We start from the raw sequence: 22,091 nt of genomic DNA, 5'->3' as shown, positions 1-22,091 counted from the left end.
ACACAGACAGCTTTAAAATCTACTGTAATGCAAGGATCTAAAAAAAACTACACATCAGATATTTTTCCCCAGTTAACAAACATTTGTTTAAAAAGGACAAAATTGGCAGTGCCGTGGTTGGATAGTGCAGATTAAGGGGCTGTATTATTCCCTTCTGACATCACAAGGGGAGCCAAATTTCAATGACCTATTTTTTCACATGCTTGAAGAGAATGGTTTACCCAAACTAAGTTACTGGGTTGACCTTTGTATATCTATATTGAGAGAAGCACTGGGGACCCAATTATAGCACTTAAACATGGAAAAAGTCAGATTTTTATAATTTGTCCTATAACAGATTATATTTGCGTCAATTCTTGTCAAAAGATTCTGCAAAAATTCTGCAAAAAATTACATTCTTACTTTTTGTCTTGTTTTCAGTAAAAATATCTAAAAATTCTTAAATTAAGATGTATTTTCTTGATTAGCAAAATAACCTAGGAAAATAAGTCTAAAATTAGTAAATTAGTGCCTAAAACAAGCAAATAATCTGCCAATGTAATAAGAACAATTTTCTTGAAATAAGTTAACTTAATAAACACTTAATTCAAGAATTTTTTTATTCCATTGGCAATTTTTTTGCTTGTTTTAAGCACAAATTCACTTAAATTTTATATATTTTTTTGTCTTAAAATTAGACTTATTTTCCTAGGTAATTTTGCTCATCAAGAAAATACATCTTAATTTCAGATATTTTAGATATTTTTACTGAAAACAAGACAAAAATACTAAGTCGTTTTTTGCAGTGCTGTGCACATTCCGACACATTTTGCCAGCACGGGTCACAATAAACGAGTTTGATGTGTTTTTTTCCGGCCCTTTTGAGTACCAGGATATAATCTTCTCCAGTCATCTGCTGTTTTATTCATTTGGCCAGTGTCCACAATGCAAAAAATGATTTTCAAGAAAAAAATGTCCTAGTATTTTTGTCTTGTTTTCAGTAAAAAATATCTAAAAGTTCTTAAGTTGAGATGCTTTTTCTGGATGAGCAAAATGAGTCTAGTTTTTAGACCAAAAATGTCGAATTTGAGTGATTTTGTGCATGAAGTAGGCAAAAAATCTGCCAATGGGGTAAGCACATTTTTCTTAAATTTTTCTTGAATTTAGTGTTTAACAAACAGAGCTGTTTTTAATTTGGGACAACCACAATATGATGTGTAGACTTTTGTGTAGACGTTTGTAGACTTTTGTTAATATTGCAACCTCAAATACTGCACTTATGATATAGCATGTGTACGATTCTGTATTACATATTTTAATGTAATTTTATAAGGGGTTAAGATTCTGGCCTTTGGATTATAAGGTTTGCAACCACGAGATATTTGAGAATAGATAGAAGATATCTGCTTACAGACTCATATTGACAGTTGAGGCACATTGAGAAATTCATTACACCGTGTCTTTTTCATCATACGGAAAGTACCACAAACCAGACGAGTAATCTTTGTAAATGGCATGAAACCCAAAACATCTGGTCTACAACTAAAAACTATGTGCTGTACTGTTTCTTTTTGACTGTCCGGTGGCAAGGTGAGATTTTATTTTACGCTATTTTGTAAAAAAAAGCTAACTATTTCCTATGATATTCCAGTACATTACAATATATTATAACTCCTTTATAATCTTATGAGTACAAGAATTCCCTCCGTATCACTGGAAAAGGGGCTAATGTTTCGAAATCGTTGTTTTTGTAACAGTTAGAAACCTTCTGGTGAGCCTCTTTCAAGTCTATTGGTGTTTAAAATAACCAGTCTAGTGAGCCATGGATATGCTTTCTGTATCTTTGCTAATCCATCACAACACCCTTATACAAAACAGGCCTCCTTTTCTGGTGCTTTGAGTGGTTTCTACAGTCCACATTTCCCCAGGACCAATCGCTGACATCAAACACAGAAATTCATGTTTATGTTCCACATGTGAATGCTGGAGAGGAACATTGTTTCAAAGTCTTGGACAGTGTTTATCGCTTCTCGATCTGTTCGTCTGATCTAATGTGCCCTTCTGGAAAATATCTACCCGAGTTACCAAAGTCTATTAAAACTGAGACACCACATATGTATCACATGACATAAGCGATGTTTTCATTACACAGACTTGGTTTGTCTTTTTCAAAGTCCCTTGAACTCTGCTCACTCTGCACCAAAGGTGTAAAGATGCACATGGCCCGGGTCGCTTATGATCGGTGAGATTACTAACAGGTTTGCAAGATTTGACCTCTTTAAAACATGTGGTTTTCACTACAGCTGTGTTTACCTTTAGTTTTTGTCAGAATGGATTTTATCATGTTGCCTGATATTATCTTCTCCCTGAATCCTGTGCTTTAGCAGTTTTATCCTGAAGAATGATACGTCGCAATAAAATAAGCAAATTCATTCGATGCGTTTAAAGCTACCCTTGTGTATTTTGAGAGGGGGTAATGCTTTTACAATCAAAACAATCATCTCTTTTAAATGATGTCGTTTTGGGACCTCCACATATACATTATTATTTGCTTGTAAGCTGAAATAAATCACAGGAGGTTTCGCACACATTGTAAATTAATTTCTGGGAACCGATTTTGTGAGTTGGTCTGAATTTTCCCATAAATGATTTAGCAGAAAGACTAGTTTTTCATAGGTATAGTTTTGAATGATGAAGATTGCAATATTGTAGTTAAAAGACACAGTAAAAAGTTTATGTTTAATTCATCTTCTTAAAGAGACAAGATCAGAAAAATCAAATACTTTAGAATTTTTTTTACCTGATATAAAAACTAACGTCATAAACAGACATGCAAAAAGCAGGTCAGATTGGGGACAGATGGAATAACATACAGGAAACAATACAGTAAAGGTAACAAACAAGAAAGAAACAAATATACGGTATACTTCCATATCACTACACTGCAAAAAACGATTTTCATGAAAAAAAAAATCTTAGTATTTTTGTCTTGTTTTCAGTAAGAAAATATCTAGAAATTCTTAAATTGGGATGCTTTTTCTTGATGAGCAAAATGACCCAATAAAATAAGTTTAGTTTTTAGACCAAAAATATATATTTTTTGCTTTCCTCATTGGCAGATTCATTTAATATTTTTGGTCTAAAAACTAGACTTATTTTCCTGGGTCGTTTTGCTCATCAAGAAAAAGCATCTTCATTTAGATATTTTTACTGAAAACAAGACAAAAATACTAAGAATTCTTTTCTTGAAAATAATTTTTTGCAGTGTATTTGTTATTAATTTTATGGAATATAGAGGAAAAAGAAAGTTGTCATCTCTGCTTCAATCATACACTCTCAGAAATAAAGGTACACAAGTTGTCACTGGAACAGTACCCTTTCGAAAAGGTAGACTTTTCTACCCAAAGAGTGCATATTAGTACTTTAAAGGTCTTGTACAGGTCTGGGCCGGGTTTCCCGATAACGATTGAACTTAGCACTTAAGAGCGCTTTCTACGAGCTACTTAACGAACATTCGTTGTTCATTTACGTGTGTTTCCCAAAGATGCACGTGAAACGATCGCTCGCAGCTGGGTTTTAAGTGCTACTTACGAGTCGCTATGCATTTGTCAAGTGCTGAAATGTCACCAATAGAATGACTCAAATTTGTAGCAGAAGCTTGTTTAGGCTAATGATCTTTAGCCGATGTGCACTAATATTTTTAATAATATATTTTCATTATTGTTCAATGACTTTTTAAATGTTTTAATAATTTATTAAATATTCTTTTCTGTATTTAGTTAGGACTCGTCCCACTGCGAAATGCCTTCTGTGTTTCTATTATAGTTTAGATTATTATTATTATTTGTTGTTTATTATCTATGTTTATTTATTATTATGGATTATTGCATTGTACCGTAAATATTTATTTGGTTTCTTTAATTAGATGCAATTTCCCTTCAAAACAATGTTTAGATGAATTATAGCTGCAATCGATATGAACCATTTATCAATTTGCTATACCAACTTTTACCAAAATACAAAAAACTTTTACCAACTTGTACAAAATACGTTTTCCTTCTTTATTAATTTATGTTTTATCATTTAAATTTGATTTCTCATATATTATATTATATATTTAATATAAAATAAACAAAGAAGAACCCAATAAATAAATAAACATTTAAAACATTACATTATCGTCATTGCAGGAGTGCAATTTGCTGGTTGTCCTGTAGGTGACCTTGTAACTCTGTTGTCTTACGATGAACTTATGAATGAACGATTACTCCAGAGCACTCGTAGATCTACGATGATTTTCAAGTGCTACTTAAGTTACGAAGCTTTTGGGAAACAGACCGTAATTCTAAGATGATTCGTACGATCGTTTTTACAATCTACTTAGCCTTACGATGCTTTTGGGAAACCCGGCCCTGGTCTCCCCAGCTCTTGTACCTTTTATTTTTGACAGTGTATCCAAATCAAAGAAAGAGAAAATTATGTGCATACTGTACTATATAAATATAATATTTTCAACTCACGTGTTCTTTTATTTATTACAAAAGTAATGTGGGACAAAAGTAACAAAGTGATTTTCTCCGAGCCCTGATAACATTTACATCCCAGACTATGATCAGCATCTTTAGCACACAAACCCTTGACAGACCTGACAAATATCGCGTTATTTACTCACCGTTTAGAGTAAATAATGTGTAGGTCCAAAAAGGTGTTTTCAACAATAATAAGTTAATTCTTAAAGGTAGGGTAACAGATTTGATCCTAAAACATTTTTAGTTATGGTGGTTAAAAGTCTCCTCACATCCTGATAGCACTCACTGTGTTAAGTTGTTTAAATGTATTTTTAGAAATTTATCTGTGAAAGGCGTAGGACCAAAAAATTTTCAACCAATCATAGATTTCGGTCCGAATGGACGTTGCGTTTTTTGTCCCTCATACGTAAGCGTAATTTGAATGCCCACCGTGCAGCGAGTCCACGCAGACACCATACGTCATCGGCGCGTACACGAGCGCTGACCTCCTGCCTGTAGCTTGTACGGTTTTGTACATTATGATACCACTTTCAACATTATTGTTTTTCAGTATGAACTGTTAAAGTACAGTACATGGCACTATTGCAAATTTTTTATGTATGTCACACTCCTGTGGCCAGTTGTCTTACAAGTTGTTATTTTCCTCAAAACTGCCAGAACTTTTTAGTCATGTACTTAAAAAGGTATATTGGTCTGATTTGAACGGGAAAAGTAAGACTGATTAGCTTTAGCAGCTGTGTTTATGCAGCCAGCTGCTGTAGTAGATCACAGACAGTTTAAGTTGATCACAACCTTGGCACCACTAATTAGTATTACTCATCACATTATTCAATGAAGAAGTATATTTGCCATAATACTATGACTTCTAAATTTTATAAGAAAAATGCCTTGTGTTTATTCAATGTAATTCAGCGCAAAAAGCAGTTAATGTGAAAGCGCTATATATAAATTAAAATTTGTTAATATATCAAGATATCATTTGCATATTGGAACTAAGTGAAGTTGGTATACAGTGCATTTCCTAACAGATGTTGTTTTTTCCTACAGTCAGGATTATGTCAGAGGATCCGTAACGATTTACATCATCAACCTGCATCGTTCACGAAAGAAAATCAAGCTTGCCGGGACATTACGAAATAAAACTGTTCACCAATACCTGTTACAGCCCTTTGGCACAGATGGACTTCACTCCACGTAAGTGTATCAAAATTCATAGACAGACTTAACACAAAATATGAAATGCAAACAGATGTATGCACACTATTTAAACATCTCTAATGGCTTTGTTGAGCAAAATTGAATTAATGTTGATGTGATATGTCATTTTTTTCTGTGTTAAAATACACTTTCAGCTTAATGTAAAGACATGTTAAGTCATTTGTAGGTTGTTTACCATGAAAAGTACCATGAGTACCATTGCCTGAGTTTGCAGTATTTCGTTTGGTGCTGTTTATTACCTGGGTGATTCTCACAGAATCCAGTGTCCATTTTCATGCAATCCGTGTCCAGCATAAGAATATTTAAAAAGCCCTTCACTCTAAAAACAAACGGTGCTATATAGCACCAAAAGTGGTTCTTTGCTCGTAATCATAGAAGAACCGTTTTTAGTTCCATATAGCACCGGTGAAGCACCAGTGAAGCACCTGTGTAGAACCAAATAGGGGCCATATAGCACCACATATGGTTCTACATAGCACTATATGGTTCTACACAGGTGCTTCACTGGTGCTTCACCGGTGCTATATGGCACTAAAAACGGTTCTTCTATGATTACGAGCAAAGAACCACTTTTGGTGCTATATAGCACCGTTTGTTTTTAGAGTGTTGAAGCCCAATTTTTTTTGCACATATAAGATTAAGGTCTGAACTTATAACCATTATTTTTAGAGGATTTACATATTTCCTATAAACTTATTTAAATATTTAAGATTATCATTATAAAAATATCATTACCGCAACATGATATTACATTAAGTATATGCATTTACAAACTCATGTTTCGCTAATGAGAACTAAAAAGTTACTATGACAAACAAAATTTCAACTTTTATCTATAGAGAGAAAATTGTTGTCCCTTCCAACATTTTTTTTTTTTTTTTTTTGAAAATGTTAGTTCATTGAGGGCTTAAACAATGATTGAAAATTGTTGCGGAGGATGAGAAAATTGGTCTTGAACACATTTATCAATGATCACCAAATACCACATGTTTCTTTACTGTAAATGTTTATAGATTAACATGCACTGAAGCTTTTTATTGTTTTAGATTTTTTAATTATAAATATTTCCATGTCAAAGAACCCAAATCCAGTCTTGGACACGTTGCGGTAATGAAAATTTTCCCCTTAAATGTGGAAAAAACAACAAAATTGGTTTGTATGATGTCATTTGAAGTCATGTGCAAAACAGTACATGAAGAGATGTTTGTAACTTTATGCTTTTTATTTTGATAGCTTTTACTTTTTATCAAAATGTTTCATGACACCTCATAAGTCTAATTTCTTGAGAATCACCCACCTTACCAAAATATCAATATTAATATCATATTGGGGCGGTTTTCGGACCAGGATTAGCTTAATCCAGGACTAGGCCTTAGTTTAATTAGGAAATATAACTAGTTTTAACAAACATGCCTTACTAAAAACATTGCCTGTGTGCGGTTTGAGGTAAAACAAAGGGCACTGATGTATTTTACGATATGTAAGTGCAAGTTATTTTCCGTTTGGAGAGCTCTTAAAAGTGTATAAGTCTAGGATTAGTGTAATCCCTGTCCGGGAAACCGCCCCATTATGTTTCGTTAATCAGATCACTGACGTGGTTTAAGGATTGATGCTTTTGCTCTCGGTTTACTGTATAATCCACACAGACCGTACAAAGATAAATCTGGTGCTAGGTGTCCGTCTACACAAACAGAGCTATCTAACTGTTTTCTGTTAAAATATTCAACTCATCCAGCAGGATTTAGTTACACCAGCACTTAACCTCATGGTCTGAATGCCCAAAGAAAGAGACCTGGGTCATATAAACATGTCACACGGTCGGTTTATCCCCTAAAACGGGTTATGAGGTTTTTCTTATTGGCGCCCGATTTGCTTGATGAAGCCAAAAATAAACATCAGTTTCTGTCATAACCCTGTGCTCAAATAAACCAATTTTTTTATTGAATTCAACTTGTTGAACCTCGGATGGATATCGGTTGTAAATAAGTTCATTAGTTTTCTTTGTCACTAAAATGTACAGCGGGAATTAGACCAACAGAAGGAGAAATTCATCCTTTTTGTTGGGGAACTTTGTAGCTCCTGACAGCTTAAGTTGATGATTTCCAAGAGTGATATTCAAAAGAGTAAAACATCACCAATAAGAAATTAGGCCCGCTGGATGCAAAAAGATTTCATGTTGGATGATGACCAGTGTTGGGTGTAACTAGTTACTAAGTAATTAGTTACTGTAATTTAATTACTTTTCCCTTGAAAAAGTAAAGTAAGGGATTACTCTTATTTTTATTGTAATCTAATTACAGTTCCTTCTGATGTAACTTAATACTCTGTATGGACTGTAAAACAATTATGTATACTAAAATACAATAGTGGATTTAACATGGTTTTAGTTTACAATTCTCACTATTAACTGGTTGATTCATATTAATCAGATGTTGGCTGTATATTAATACTTAATAGCACATATTAATTCCTGATTCTGTAAAACCTTTTTCTACATCCTTAACCCTCCCCATTTCTACCAATACTTAAAATTAACAACTACTTTACTAAGTATTAATAAGCAGTAGTTAGAGTATATTGAGACAAAAGTAGTTAATAATTAGTTAATTGCGAGAATTGGACCCTAAAGTGGGACCAGAATAATTTATATACTTTCATTTATTATTTCTTCGAGCCATTTCAAGCCTATCCTTGTATCATGTACGAATAGGATTTAGAAAGTAATTAGTAATAAGTAATTAAATACTTTTTGAAGAGAGTAATTTGTAAAGTAATCTAATTACATGATTGAAGATGTAATTAGTAACTAGTAATTAATTACTTTTTTTGAGTAACTTACCCAACACTGATGATGACAACTGCAATATTTCACTCCAGTACTTTTTGCAGATTGTATTTTATTGTTTCGGCTGTTAAGAAATGCATTTTTGCTTAAAACAGATGCAAATATACAGATTGTGTTCTGTTTCGAGTTTTCCCCTAGAGATAATTCAGCGAGAACAAAACATCAAAACCTCCATTAAAAGCTGACGATCCAATTGAATTAGCGTAATACAGCTTTCTTGTTTTATTGAAACTGAATTCGAACCAAGTGCACAGTGAAATGCAGATGTTGGCATGAGTTTTGTCGGCAACTGTGCTTGGATTTCATCCAGTTTTTGTCTCTTTTACTTCCTTGTTTTCTCTGGGATTCAGATGGTCTGAGCTTATTGGGAGTTAAGCGTGATACTTTAAAAACATGATCATGGTGTTGATTAGTGAAACAGGACCTCTTTAAATAAGCCTGCAAATATAAATCCCTCCATCTCACAGGAGAAGTTGAATGAAGGATTGATAATGCTGATAAAAATGAGCAGTAATGAGAATTCCAGGTGAAAACATAGATAGAAATATTCAAAGTAATTACCAGTTCTATCACAGTGAGCAATCTATCATAAGTCAGTATAAAAACAAACTTAAGATCATGCATGTTTGGATGGACTCATTCCCACAGTTTATGATCTTAAACCACTTGCTTTATAAATATAAAAAACATATGACTGATTCTTTTTCCGAATTCAAAGAAACTTTTGAAAGAAAATGAAAATGCTCTTAAAATGCAAAATATGCTAATTTCTCCTAAACTGTTTTTCTTTTAACTCTGTCCGGACTCAACGTTTTATATTTGTTTTCCTCTCATGTCAGCTGTTTTCAGACGCCCCTGCAGTCATTAGGTAAATTGGTGTAGCATTCCTGCCACATATTTTTCCGTCCAATCAGAAATGACGAAAAACGAAGAGTATTTGTATCTTCAGAAAAATGCCTCCAGCTGCATATGGGCTGAATCATGTGTGTACTACAGCAAATTCAGTAAGAAACATATACAGATCAACTATAAAGTTACTCCTGACACATTCCAGGGCTTAAATCTTGTAATGCAGATGTAGGGAAATTAAATGCTCATTTTATGTCACACTTAAACATTCTTAGACTTTACAGAGGTTTTTTCAAATGTAATATTTTTCTCACTATATTTTGTAAATCTGTCTTAGATTAAATCAAATTCTTCATTCAAAATGGAAACTGAAAAAGCCTAGGGGTTGGTTTATGATCTTATTCACTTGGTAGTAGATTTTTAAGATAGCGCTTTTTCTTAATCCAAATAAGCTTTCGAAAGAAAGTTAAAGTGCTCATAAATATGCTAATTTCTCCTAAAACTCTACTTACTGAGCTTAAGATGGAAATGGAAAGAGAAATGACATTTATGTTTACATTATGTATAATTTTGTATTATGTTTTATTGTAGATAACACAGCATGATCTCATGAGAATTCGTATGATTTTTCTTAAGAGTTGTAAAAAATATGCTGCATTTTTGTCAAACAACATATATTTTTATTTTACTTTTACTTAAAAAATTAAGTTTAAACTAGATAAAAACTCAAGCACAGTTGCTGACAAAACTCTGCATTTCACTGTGAACTCGGTTCAAATTCAGTTTTAATAAAACAAGAAAGCGGTATTACGCTACTTCAACTTTATTTGATAAGTTGTGTCAACTATAAATACTTGCAAAACCAAGTTGTTTTAACTTCATGCTGCATTTTTTTACAGTGTTGTCTAATTCGTATGAAATTGTATGAAGTGAATTGTACAAAAATATGATTATAATATAAACAATAATGAAACTCCGCCCCTAACCCCATCGTCACGAGGTCAAAAGCAAATAAGTGTGGTCAAACAAATGAATTAGCCACCTTGAAAAATACAAACAAATTCCTGTGCGATTCTGTTGGATGAAGAAGGCCACAAGAAGTGACTTTTTAGGATACAGTAAAGTTAAATATTAAGAGTGCTGCTATATAAAAGTTCATAAAATGGCTTTTGCGCTGATATTTATAAACATTTATGTAGTTACAATTTATAGTAGGGGAGAACAGAGCACAAAGTAACGTCATAAAAATATTTAAGTTAGATTTTTCACATTCAACATCTCTGCATCTCTGCTACAATTGAACACTTAAAGTTTGTTTGTGGGACCTGCCGTATCATACAATTACATCGAAAGTGACAGGAGTGCAAACGTTACCCCATAGTTGTGGTTCATTGTAACAAACAGAGGGTTTGTTGTAACACATGCTAGAAAATTTAGTTTAAACACAAATAAATCAAAATTAAGAGATCACTGTAAAAAAAATGGAGCTTTTTTTTTAAATCAACATATATTTTTATGTTACTTTAAATTAAAAAATTAAGTTTAAACTAGATAAAACTCAAGCACAGTTGCTGACAAAACTCATGCCTACATCTGCATTTCACTGTGAACTTTTCACTGTGAATTAAGTTTCAATAAAACATAAGTATATTGTGCCAATTCAACTTTATTTTATAAGTTATGTCAACTTGCACAAGCAAAACTATAAATACTAGGTTGAATTGACTTTCAAAACCAAGTTGTTTTAACTTCATGCTGCATTTTTTACAGTGCTAATTCATATGAAAAATAATTATATAAACAATAATGAAACCCCAAATAATTCAATCAAATTCTGTCTATATACTAAATGTGGATATTGTTTCTATATTTGCCTATAAAAGATAGATATCCACACATTCATCCATCCATCATCCTTCATCTAACCTGTTTTATGCATTAATGCATATAAATTGATTTTTTTTTTTTTTTGAAAGGGCTGCACAAGACAAAAAATCATAATTGTGAGTTATTTCCCCTGATATTGTATTAACAGTTATCATTTTGATGAATAGTATTTACATTGTTTTTATTTCAATATCATTGTAAACCTGAGACTGACAACTAACCCCGCTGTGTTAAATCAGTTACTAGTTGCTGACATGTTTCTCTTATGTTTTAGAAAACAAGACAGTGATTCAAATAATATAATATTGGATTTGGTGACTTGCACACCCAACTCAGAAATTGATAAAAACATAAGATGAAGAAATGTACTTCCATGCCTCCAAAACACTCTTTGTTCAATATCTTAACCAAAACACATCAAAAGTTTTCACAAATTCACAGGAGATCTTCTGACAGTAAGAGAAAAAGACCAAAGCACAGATATATAAATATGTAAATTAGCCGTGTTACAATTAACTCTGTGTTAGTTTGTGCCCCGCTCACCCCTACTGTTTATGTCTCAATAATCAAGCATAGATAAAAGCTGTTTAGTTACTAGTTATAGTTAGGTCAATAACTATTTATGATAGTTATAACACAAAAAAATACAGAATATAAAAATAAAGATATCTGTACAGTGATACAAATCTGGGACTTTGCAGAGCTTTTTCAATTATGAACCTTTTTGTGTTTACCCTAAACAGTAAGTACACACAATTAAATTATACATCCTAAAAAAGTTATATTTTCGTGTTTTATTTCACTTTCTTCTCACAAAAAGCATTTTGAAAAGTAGCCTATATGAACGATGAAGGCATGGTAAAAGTTTCTAGCTTTTACAGTAAAGTGACCATGTATCAAAAAGGAAAAGCTGAAATCAGTTAGTTTTAAAAAAGAAAACAAACACAGGGACCGAAAAAACTGCCCCAAGCTGAAAACAAATCCAGCTACTGTATGTTCGTGTTTAGCGGTCTCTGTTTGTCTTGCAGGGTTTGTCTTTTCTAAGATCATCTTTTCTTAAACGCATGCCTGTCTTTTTCGCCAGAGGCTGTTAGAGGTTCAGCATATGGAAATATCAGGAGAGTTTAATTCAATTTACATCCTATCTAAAGGAAACGTGGATCTTCCAGTGCAGAGGCCCTGAGCGCTGCTGTCTTCTGAAATACCTCTGTGTGCTTTGAACTCCAGAGCTTAAATCCTCCCTGAGGGAAAGAGGTGATTGTGAAGATCAACAATCTCTCTGCTGTCGCGCCTGATGTGTGCCGTCACACTGCGCTTCAGACGGATTTCAGGCCCAGAGCAAACACGGCCTCGTGATCATTTCAGTCTGTGCCATTAGAAGATGAGTTAAAGTAGAGCCATAACTGATCTGATCATATATACATTAGAAATGGGAACCTGGACCATAAGTAGCACAAGTATATTTGTAGCAATAGCCAACAATACATCATGCGAGTAAATTTATTTATGGCAAAAATCATTAGGATATTAACCCTCAAGAGTTCCTTAAAAAAACTTCCTTAAGTGTTCCTAAGGCCACAAAATGACAACTTCCCAAAAACTGCTCTAAAAATATCATATGTCAATATTTTTTTTTCATTTTAAACGATGCAGTCTTTTGGAACTACTTCTGCCTGAAACATACATATCAAATATTAATATAATTTGTGAAAATTTTAACCCTTTATATGCCTGTTTGTTTACATTAGCCCGTGTTTTTTAACAGAAAAAACTAAAAAACTAAATATTTTCCAAAAAACACATTTGAACAACCTTGTGATTATTATTATTATTATTATTATTATTATACCCTAGGATGGGTCAAAGATTGGTAGCAACATTGATTTTGATGCATTGTTATTTTTTTAACATGGTCAGATTTTATACAAGACTCACACTTGTGATCCTAAGGCCAAAATGACACCTTTCCAAAAACTGCTCTAAAAATATCATACATCAATAATTTTTTCCACTTTAAACTATTAAATATTTTAACACTACTTCTTCCTGAAACATACATGTCAAATATTAATATAATTTGTGGAAATTTTAACCCTTTATATGCCTGTTTGTTTACATTAGCCCATGTTTTTTTTAACAGAAAAAACAAAAAAAAACTAAATATTTTCCAAAAAACACATTTAAACCACCTTGTGATTATTATTATTATTATACCCTGAGATGGGTCAAAGATTGGTAGCAACATTGATTTTCATGCATTGTTATTTTTTGAACAGGGTCAGATTTTATACAAAACTCACATTTGTGATCCTAAGGCCACAATGACACCTTCCCAAAAACTGCTCTAAAGATATCATACATCAATAATTTTTTCCACTTTAAACTATTAAACCTTTTAACACTACTTCTTCCTGAAACATATATGTCAAATATTAATTAAATTTGTGGAGATTTTAACCCTTTAAATGCCAATATGTTAACATTAAAAGTAATCGATTTAAATTTCGGCTATCGGATTAGATCAAAATTTCAAAATGGGTTGTTCAAAACAAAAAAACAAAATTTGGATTAGATCACAAAATCCAATCTAGGTTTTGATATGGATCAAGTCGTCACTTTGTGTTGGTCAAAACATTTTAGTACGATTGGGATTTGTTTGATCCCAAAAATTAGGATTATTCTGATCCCATCACAAGGGTGGATTTCATAAACAAAAATGTAATAAAACTTCTAATAAAATGTTACTTAAACTTATAAACCTACAGTTAGTCTACAACACAACATTTTTATTATGTAATATTTATACATTTATCATTTGGTTGTTGAAATTTTGTTCAGTTTAAACCTTATAATGATAAAGTATTCAAATTATAACATTAGGCTACCATTTAAACCTTCCAGTTAATTAAGAAAGAAAAATCCATACAAATCCCTCATACAGCAGACAATAGTAACATTTAATTTTAACAAAAGTAATCTTTAACTTTAAAGTTTAACTTTAACTGTCATTTGGCACTGTACACAATCATCAGAAACCAAAAAGACAAAAGTTTAAACAACCGGCATTTCTACAAATGTAAACTACCAGACTTTTTTTTAGCACCAGAAGAACAGACTGAATCTTAAACTGAAATAAAAAGTGCAGAAATTGTCGTTTTATTGTCTCTTCAAGTAAAAACAATTAGTGACCCTATGCCAACCAAACTACCTGCTGTTTCTTGCATAGCTAATGGTTAACATTGACATGTGATCCCATGTAATCCAAATTTGCAAATCTGAAAAAGTGTGTATCTGGATCAGGGTGATCCAATCCAATTTTGCTTTTAAAAACTATAGGAGAAAATTGAGACGGTTTATCTGATCCTGGATAGCAAAACATGGGATTTCCAAATCTTCCAATATTATTTATTCAGCTTTCAGATTATGTATAAATCTCAATTTCAAAAAATGTACCCTTTTGTCTGGTTATGTGGTCAAGGGTCACAAATTATAGGTGAAACTGAAGGTAACTATATTACAGCATGACTTTACACTGCGTTTAAGTAGTTTTTAGTTATCATCATGGATAGATGATATTCTTTGATTACACTGTGTAATCAAAAGTGTGAACTGAAATGTAGATGTGAGAAATTGGTAATAAAATGACTTCCTGTTTATTCACTTTAAGCAACCACACTGGAAATCTATGGTTGAGTATGTTGCATTGCATTCTTAAAAAATTAAGATGCTTAAAGATTGTTGACAAAGATTCCTTAGAACGGTGCTTCCCAATCCTGGTCCTCGAGGACCCTCTCCCAGAAAGTTTTAGATGTCTCCTTATTTAAAACACCTGATTCAACTAATCAGCCTCCTTCCGAAATGTTAAACACATCTCCATAACAAGTTGATGAGCTAAATCAGGTGTGTTAAACAAGGAGACATCCAAAACCCCCCGGGAGGGGGTCCTCGAGGACCAGGATTGGGAAACACTAGAAGAACCACTTTTGGTTCGATAAAGAACCATTCATTCAAAAGAACTAATTCTTTCTGAACTTTTTATAGCCTGAAGTACCTTTCTTTCCACAATGAACCTTTTGTGAAACCAAAAGTTTTTTATTCTTTATGGAATTAACAGCCAAAATGCCATCATGTAGCACCGTTATTTTTAAAGGTGCCAAAGAATGCATTGAAATAATATAAATTGTTAAATTGTTCTTTGATATTTACATAGAAGGTATATAACTTCATTAAGTGCAAAAATGATCCAGAGACGTTTTTGCATGTCCATTTACAAGAATTTGTCCTTAGAATGAAATCGTCTATTATTACCGTATGTAGAAGGGTCATGAATAATAATGTTGAGCTCTGATCTGATTGGCTCTGCTCTGAGGCTCATGTCAGTAGCTCAATTTGACATTTTACATTTAGGGATTCAGCAGACTGACGCTTTTATCCAAAGCGACGTACAAAGATTAGAAAACAGTAAAAGTGATATAAGGAGGCAATAGTACAAAAGGTGCCTATAACAAGATACACGTTTTTACTATTCCGAAACTATACCTGTTGAGAAAAAAGAAAGAGTTGTAGTGTACGTTCCTTCACACTTAAAAATAAAAGTGCTTCATGATCCCATATAATTTTCGGCTGAATGTTTACATAAAAACCTGCAGGCTCTATATATGCGCTTGAAATTTCGAGTACAAAAAAGTTTTGTTTTTGCAGTGAAAAAAGATTATTTGAAATTCCTTAAGGAACCCAAAATGGTTTTTAAATGGCATCATGTGAAAAAGCACTTTTATTTTTAAGAGTGTTATTCTGCAGCAATAATATGAGTATTTCATTAACACAGCCACTGATGCGCTCTTTATGGATGTTAATGCACCTATAGCGCCCTCTAGTGCATGAAAGAGTTTATCATTTTTGCAGAAACATGATTTTACCTTGTGGTGTTCTTAAAGATTTAAATTCTAAGTTTAAAACATAAAACCTTAAAATGAAAACCTTCTCCATTACACCCACAGGATTGATTTTATAAGTGAATTTATAAATGTTGAATTAATCTTCATTGTTTCTATATCCAAAAGGCCATCACACTTAAAAACATGTATTTCATTTGAGAACGTTTGAGATATACAGTAGTATATTGCCAACCAAGAATCTCCAGTAAACATTGAGATATAATGATATACGTTGCTGCTCATCCCATCTGTTGTGGATCATAACCCATGTGGCTTTATTCTGCAGGTCTGTGCAGCTGAACGGAGAACCTTTGCTCATGGTGGACAATGAGACACTTCCTGAGATGAAACCACGGACGCTCAGGGCAGGTCGAACGATAGCTATGCCGCCCGTATCCATCGGTTTCTATGTCATTAAGAATATCAATGCTTATGCCTGCCGCAGATAACACATATACTGACTGACCTCAGTCAATCTTCTGGCGTATCGTGGCATTCTCCTCACGAGCCCACAAAGATATGGAAATGATCTGCCCTTCATTTATGCGAGGGCTGCACTGAACGCTTTCAACTACATTTCTTCTAATCGTTTAATTTTTTTCTGCAAGAGCTACAGCTAGACTTGTGGAAAGTGAATGTATTTTATTTTGGTTGTTTCTGGGATTGTGGCCTTTTTTGCAGGAGAACGTAATGAAGCCTCATGGTTTTTTACTGAAGCACAAAGGTGTCACTGGGGCCCACATAGAGTTTCTTAAAGAGCACCAATGGTCCGATTCACGATTATACATTTCCTTTGGTGTGTAAGTGTGCATTAGTACATGTAAACAATTTTGCAAAAGGTACAAACACCAAAGTCGCGAGTTATCGCCTCCAACGTAAATCTCTTTTCTTGGATTATAACAAACACACGGATTGTAGGGAACAGTTTACTTCCTGGGATTGGTGATGTAGACAAGACCGACATTATCATAATTCCTCCCGCTTCAGACTCACAGCCTGTAAGTTAACTCCTGTTAGCATTGCATTGTGCACAAATCTTTTAAACATGGTAAGGAGCGTCACGTTTCCGACTGACGTCAGAGGTATTCAGGCCAATCACAACTCGACACAGAGCTTTTCAAATCATTTCAGGAAGAGAGTGAAATATAAGCTACAAAAGCTGTACGGTATGTGGAAAATAGCAGCACAGTCTCACGAAATTTCGTTATGTAGTCACGTAATTTTTTGATTCTTTTTTTGTGATATTATCACGAATTTCTGCGTTTTCTCATGATCGTATAACGAATTCCTGTTTTCGTGTGGTTGTCGCGTGTTGGTTCCTCAACTGTTTTGTCCTATTTTCTTACCATTGTCGCATCCATACCCAAACCCAACTCTAACCCTAAGGCAAGGCGACATATAAAAAATAAATCCGAAAAAATTGTATAAACCAATATATAAAGTGACATTCTAATGCAAGCATCAAATCTAACCCTAAACCAAAGCGACAATGGTTTAAAAATAGGACAAAACAGTTGAGTTACCAATATGTGATAATCACACAAAAACAGAAATTCTTTATATGATCACGAAAAAACTCGGAAATTTGTGATAATAACACAAAAAAAGAATGGAAAAATTACGTGACTATATCACGAAACCTCGTGAGACTGGGTAGAAAATAGTTTCTTTAACCACAAACCACGCGAACACATTGTATTACACCAAATACACAAAATAACGTTGTTTTTTTTTAGCAATGAAATAGGTGCTATTTAAAAATAAAGCTTCCTAAGGGTTCCTTTGTAAGGTTGTATGAAAAAGCTTTTAACCTTTTCAGCACCTTTATTTTTTAGAGTGTGCCCATAGCAAAGTTTTGGGAATGACAACTGCATTTAAATGCAAGAGTGACTCAAATGAATCATTGCTCAGTCTGAATACTCAAACAGGAGTCACAAACAGATGGATAGCTAAAGTTAAACCTGTTTATTGTTACCTATATGTGACGTTGGACCACTAAACCAGTCATAAGGGTCAATTGTTTTAAATGAACATGTATACATCATGAATAAATGAGCTTTCTGTTGATGTATGATTTGTTAGAAGTATTTGCAATATTTGGCCGAGATATCACTATTTGGAAATCCGGGGTTGCAAAACAAATCTAAATATTGAGAAAATCGCCTCTAAAGATGTCCAAATTAAGTCCTTAGCAGCGTTGAACTGTGTCCACTCACAAAAATAAAATTTGGATGTATTTACAGTAGGAAATGTACAAAATGTTTTCATGGAAAATTATTTTAATATCCTAATGATTTTTGGCATAAAAATCGATAATTTTGACCCATACAATGTAATTTTGGCTTTTGCTACAAATATACCCATGCTACTTATGACTGGTTTTGTGGCCCAGGGTCACATATAGGTACATAAAAAGTAATGTTAGCAACCGGAGACATTTTATCTATTCGCAGTTTTAATTAATCCACATTCGGTTAAAGGTGCAGTGTGTAAATTTTAGCGGCATCTAGTGGTGAGGTTGCGTATTGCAACCAATGGCTCTGTTCACTGCTCACCCCTTGCTTTTGAAATGCATAGGGAAGCTACGATAGCCGCCACTGGACAAATATGTCATCTTCGGAGACAACTTAGTAAAAAAAGTTTGTCCGTTAAGGGCTTCTGTAGAAAAATGGTGGCACGAAATGTAAAAACTTCCATGTAAGGGGACCCTCGGTTTGTAGATAAAAACGTCTCATTCTAAGGTAATAAAAACATAACGGTTCATTATAAAAGGTGTTTATACACCCCTGATAATATAGTTTTGTATATTATTGTGCATTTCTGTCAAGAGATCCTTCTTAAAATTACAAACTGCACCTTTAAAGATATATATATATCACACCATATAAGTTTTCAAAATGCCAATATTCAAAGTCTGGATGCAAAAACTGTGCACACAACAGATTTAAGCAATCAAAAGTGGTGTGACAGCCTTATTTAGCTGAAGTGTTATTTAGTGCGGCCTGAGGGATTTGTAACTTTTGTTGAAGATCATAATAAGCTATAAACCCAATGTGTGGCCTGTATGCAATTAAATCAAATTATTATCAAGTCTTTCAGCAGGCCTGGTCAGAATTTACTGATACTAAATCTGTATTTAAACATGTTAAACAGCGCTCAAGTATTTCATATTGGTGGCGGAAAGCATCATCAAAAAAATTTTGAAATGCATGAGACGGGGGAATATGTAAAACGTTGTAAACACCCGACGTTCCAGTCTGCGAACTTCTGTGGCCGGATTCTGTGTGGTCCTGTCTATCAGATTAACGTGATTTTGCAGAGTGGGACATTACTTTGGATTAACATCCTTGTCATTCCTTAACAAACATTCCAGTCAGTCAACCAATAAGATTTTATGGTTAGGTTTAGTGCTGGGGTTAAGAGCTTACGCAGCATTCCTTTCATCCAATCATTTCCTTATGGTTTTATGTGTATGTTATAGTTAGGTTCACAGTTAAGGCTATGATTTCTTGATAGAAATATGACCAATAAAAGTCATTCAGATTTCTTCTTTTAGATGTAACTAAGGGCTAAAGCCACTCAAGAAACACAGGGACAATTTTCGATCTTTTCTTTTCATTACTGCACAGTAAACCTTAGACATAAACCTCCACTTCTAAATGATAACAAGCAGACCTTTCTGTAAACTTATAACATTGACCCACATCCTGAAAAGAAGCCTCCAGTATCGGGTTTTGTATGCTATGTGCTTTTTCTTGAGAAAATTGAATTGCATGATGATGAAGAGATTATGAAAAGGTACAAATATTTACAAAAGGGTCCTTGTATTTCACATTTAAATTCGAAAGTAGTCACATGATACATAAGAGTACCTCTGGACTACACACAAGCTTGTACTGTACGCAAACATCTTCATGCATTTTTACATTCATATTTACTGGTGCTTTGAGAAATACCAATCTATTCTGTTTTGCTTATCATTTAACTCTGAATCTAAGGCTGAAAGAAGGTATTATTTTTATGAAGAACTGTGGATCGTATGAAGTTGTTGAGGAGCTCAGGAAATAAGTTAATTTTGTCCGTGTACCGTTCTGTCAATTTGCATGTATCACAGTTTTTATTTTGAGAAATGTAACAACATGAGCCTGAGCTCATACCAGATTTCTTTTGTATTGCTATATTTAACACTACCTTATTCTGTTCAAATACACTGGCCCCACAAATTATTACACTTATGAACAATAACTTATGGTCTTGCATGATGCAATTAAATTTATACTTTTAAAAATGTATTTTTGGGGGCCGTTGATAATCCTGTGTACAGCTATCTTTGTGCTGCTAGCTGAATAATTAATATTAAGCATGATGACAGATGATTTTGTACAAGTTCAAGCCCATTTGTTATATAAATGTACATACATTTTGTTTTGAATTTTTGTTTTAAGTGCTCCCATGCATTATAAATATTATTTATATAAATGTATATGTGTGGTTTCGAGTGTATATGTACATTATGTTGAGAGAAAACAGTTGACTTTTCATTTAAGTCAGTCCACATTTGAAGATAATTATATTGTACTTTGTGCAAAACATAAAACAGGTTTTTTTATCGAGATTAATAGCCTCTGTTAATGTTTAGCAATGCTGTTTTAATTGTAATGATTGCAGTATGCACACGTGTATCACAATGTTTTACATTGTATGTCACTTTTTCACTATGCAAAAGCAACAGAAGTGGAGCTCAAATTTGTAAAGAGTTGTGTATGTGTACAATGCATGATTACTAGAATTTATGAGCACCATTTACCACTGTTGTTGTTGTTGTGTATTTAGGTGTTCGTACCAGGGTCAATAATGCTGTCTGCGTCATTACATTTTGTTGGGAGATCTAGAGATTTGTAGGGTTTAATGCATATTTGGAGTTGTTAATATTTTTGTGTTACAGAGCATTATTTTATTATGAAAGTGTTTGCGTCTGAATATTATTATTTTTTTCAAAATATATCAATAAAATAATACAAATGTTTATTGAAGATCCTGCTTTTGTCCGAAGTACATTCATTATAGAGTGAATATTGTTTCGACAAAAATAGTAGACTGATTTGCTTAACCGAATAAAAAGCTAAAAGTGTACCGCAGGGCTAGTCAACTGGTGGCCCTCCAATCATCTTTATCCGGCCTGCCAGTCATCTTTGATTTAAATCAGCGTGATAATTTTACATTTCCGTTGTACATGACAAAAAGGAGAGTCGTAAAGGGGGCTGTGCGGGCAGGGTGCATGCCAACCATGTGTGGGTGCATAATTTTCTGGTACTATTTGAGCTTAGGATGCATAAAAAAACTTTGTGATTACACTGCATATGACACACCGACCGGAAGTGTATTTCAGCGAGTTTCAATCAAAACACTGTGTGCAAGGTGAAAATTATTAATCCTTTTTTGTTTAACTTTATCAGTAACACTTCAATCCTTTAAAAACATTTGCTTATTGATAAGTAAATTATTAACTATAATTATATTCATAGATAAAAGGCTTGCGCTGGAATGAGCTTCTTTCCTATGTTGACACGGATTTACAATTAAACTGATATACTGCCACTAGGGGGCGAACTCCAACAACCGTGTCCAAATGTAGTGTACAATGGAAAGGTGGTTTAGCCCATATATCTTTAAAATATTAAAAAAGAAAACATGAAGTGCAATTTTAGTCATTAGGAGAAGACTTGCTATATGTTGTGAATACTTGAAATGTAAACATTTATTAAAGTTACATTTTTAAAAGAGTTTTTTTTTAAATACATGTTTTTTAATATATGACCTATAAAAAAACAACATAAGTTATAACAT

The 22,091-nt window shown here is 33.3% G+C and overlaps 1 protein-coding gene across 1 annotated transcript in view; it reads left to right on the top strand.

Annotated features, from left to right (window-relative positions):
• hpse2 (heparanase 2) overlaps positions 1-17,743 on the top strand; it is a 127,081-nt gene extending 109,338 nt beyond the window's left edge. Inside the window, exons 11-12 of the mRNA XM_055170071.2 lie at positions 5,556-5,702; positions 16,531-17,743. Of these exons, the coding sequence (XP_055026046.1) occupies positions 5,556-5,702; positions 16,531-16,693 (310 nt within the window). The 3' untranslated portion in view covers positions 16,694-17,743. The remainder of the gene's footprint in view (positions 1-5,555; positions 5,703-16,530) is intronic.
• Positions 17,744-22,091: the final 4,348 nt, after the last annotated feature.

The sequence above is a fragment of the Misgurnus anguillicaudatus genome, chromosome 11, assembly GCF_027580225.2.
Source record: "Misgurnus anguillicaudatus chromosome 11, ASM2758022v2, whole genome shotgun sequence".
NCBI lineage: Eukaryota > Metazoa > Chordata > Actinopteri > Cypriniformes > Cobitidae > Misgurnus > Misgurnus anguillicaudatus.
Note: the sequence above shows the minus strand (reverse complement) of the source record. Positions and strands in the feature narration are given on the sequence as shown.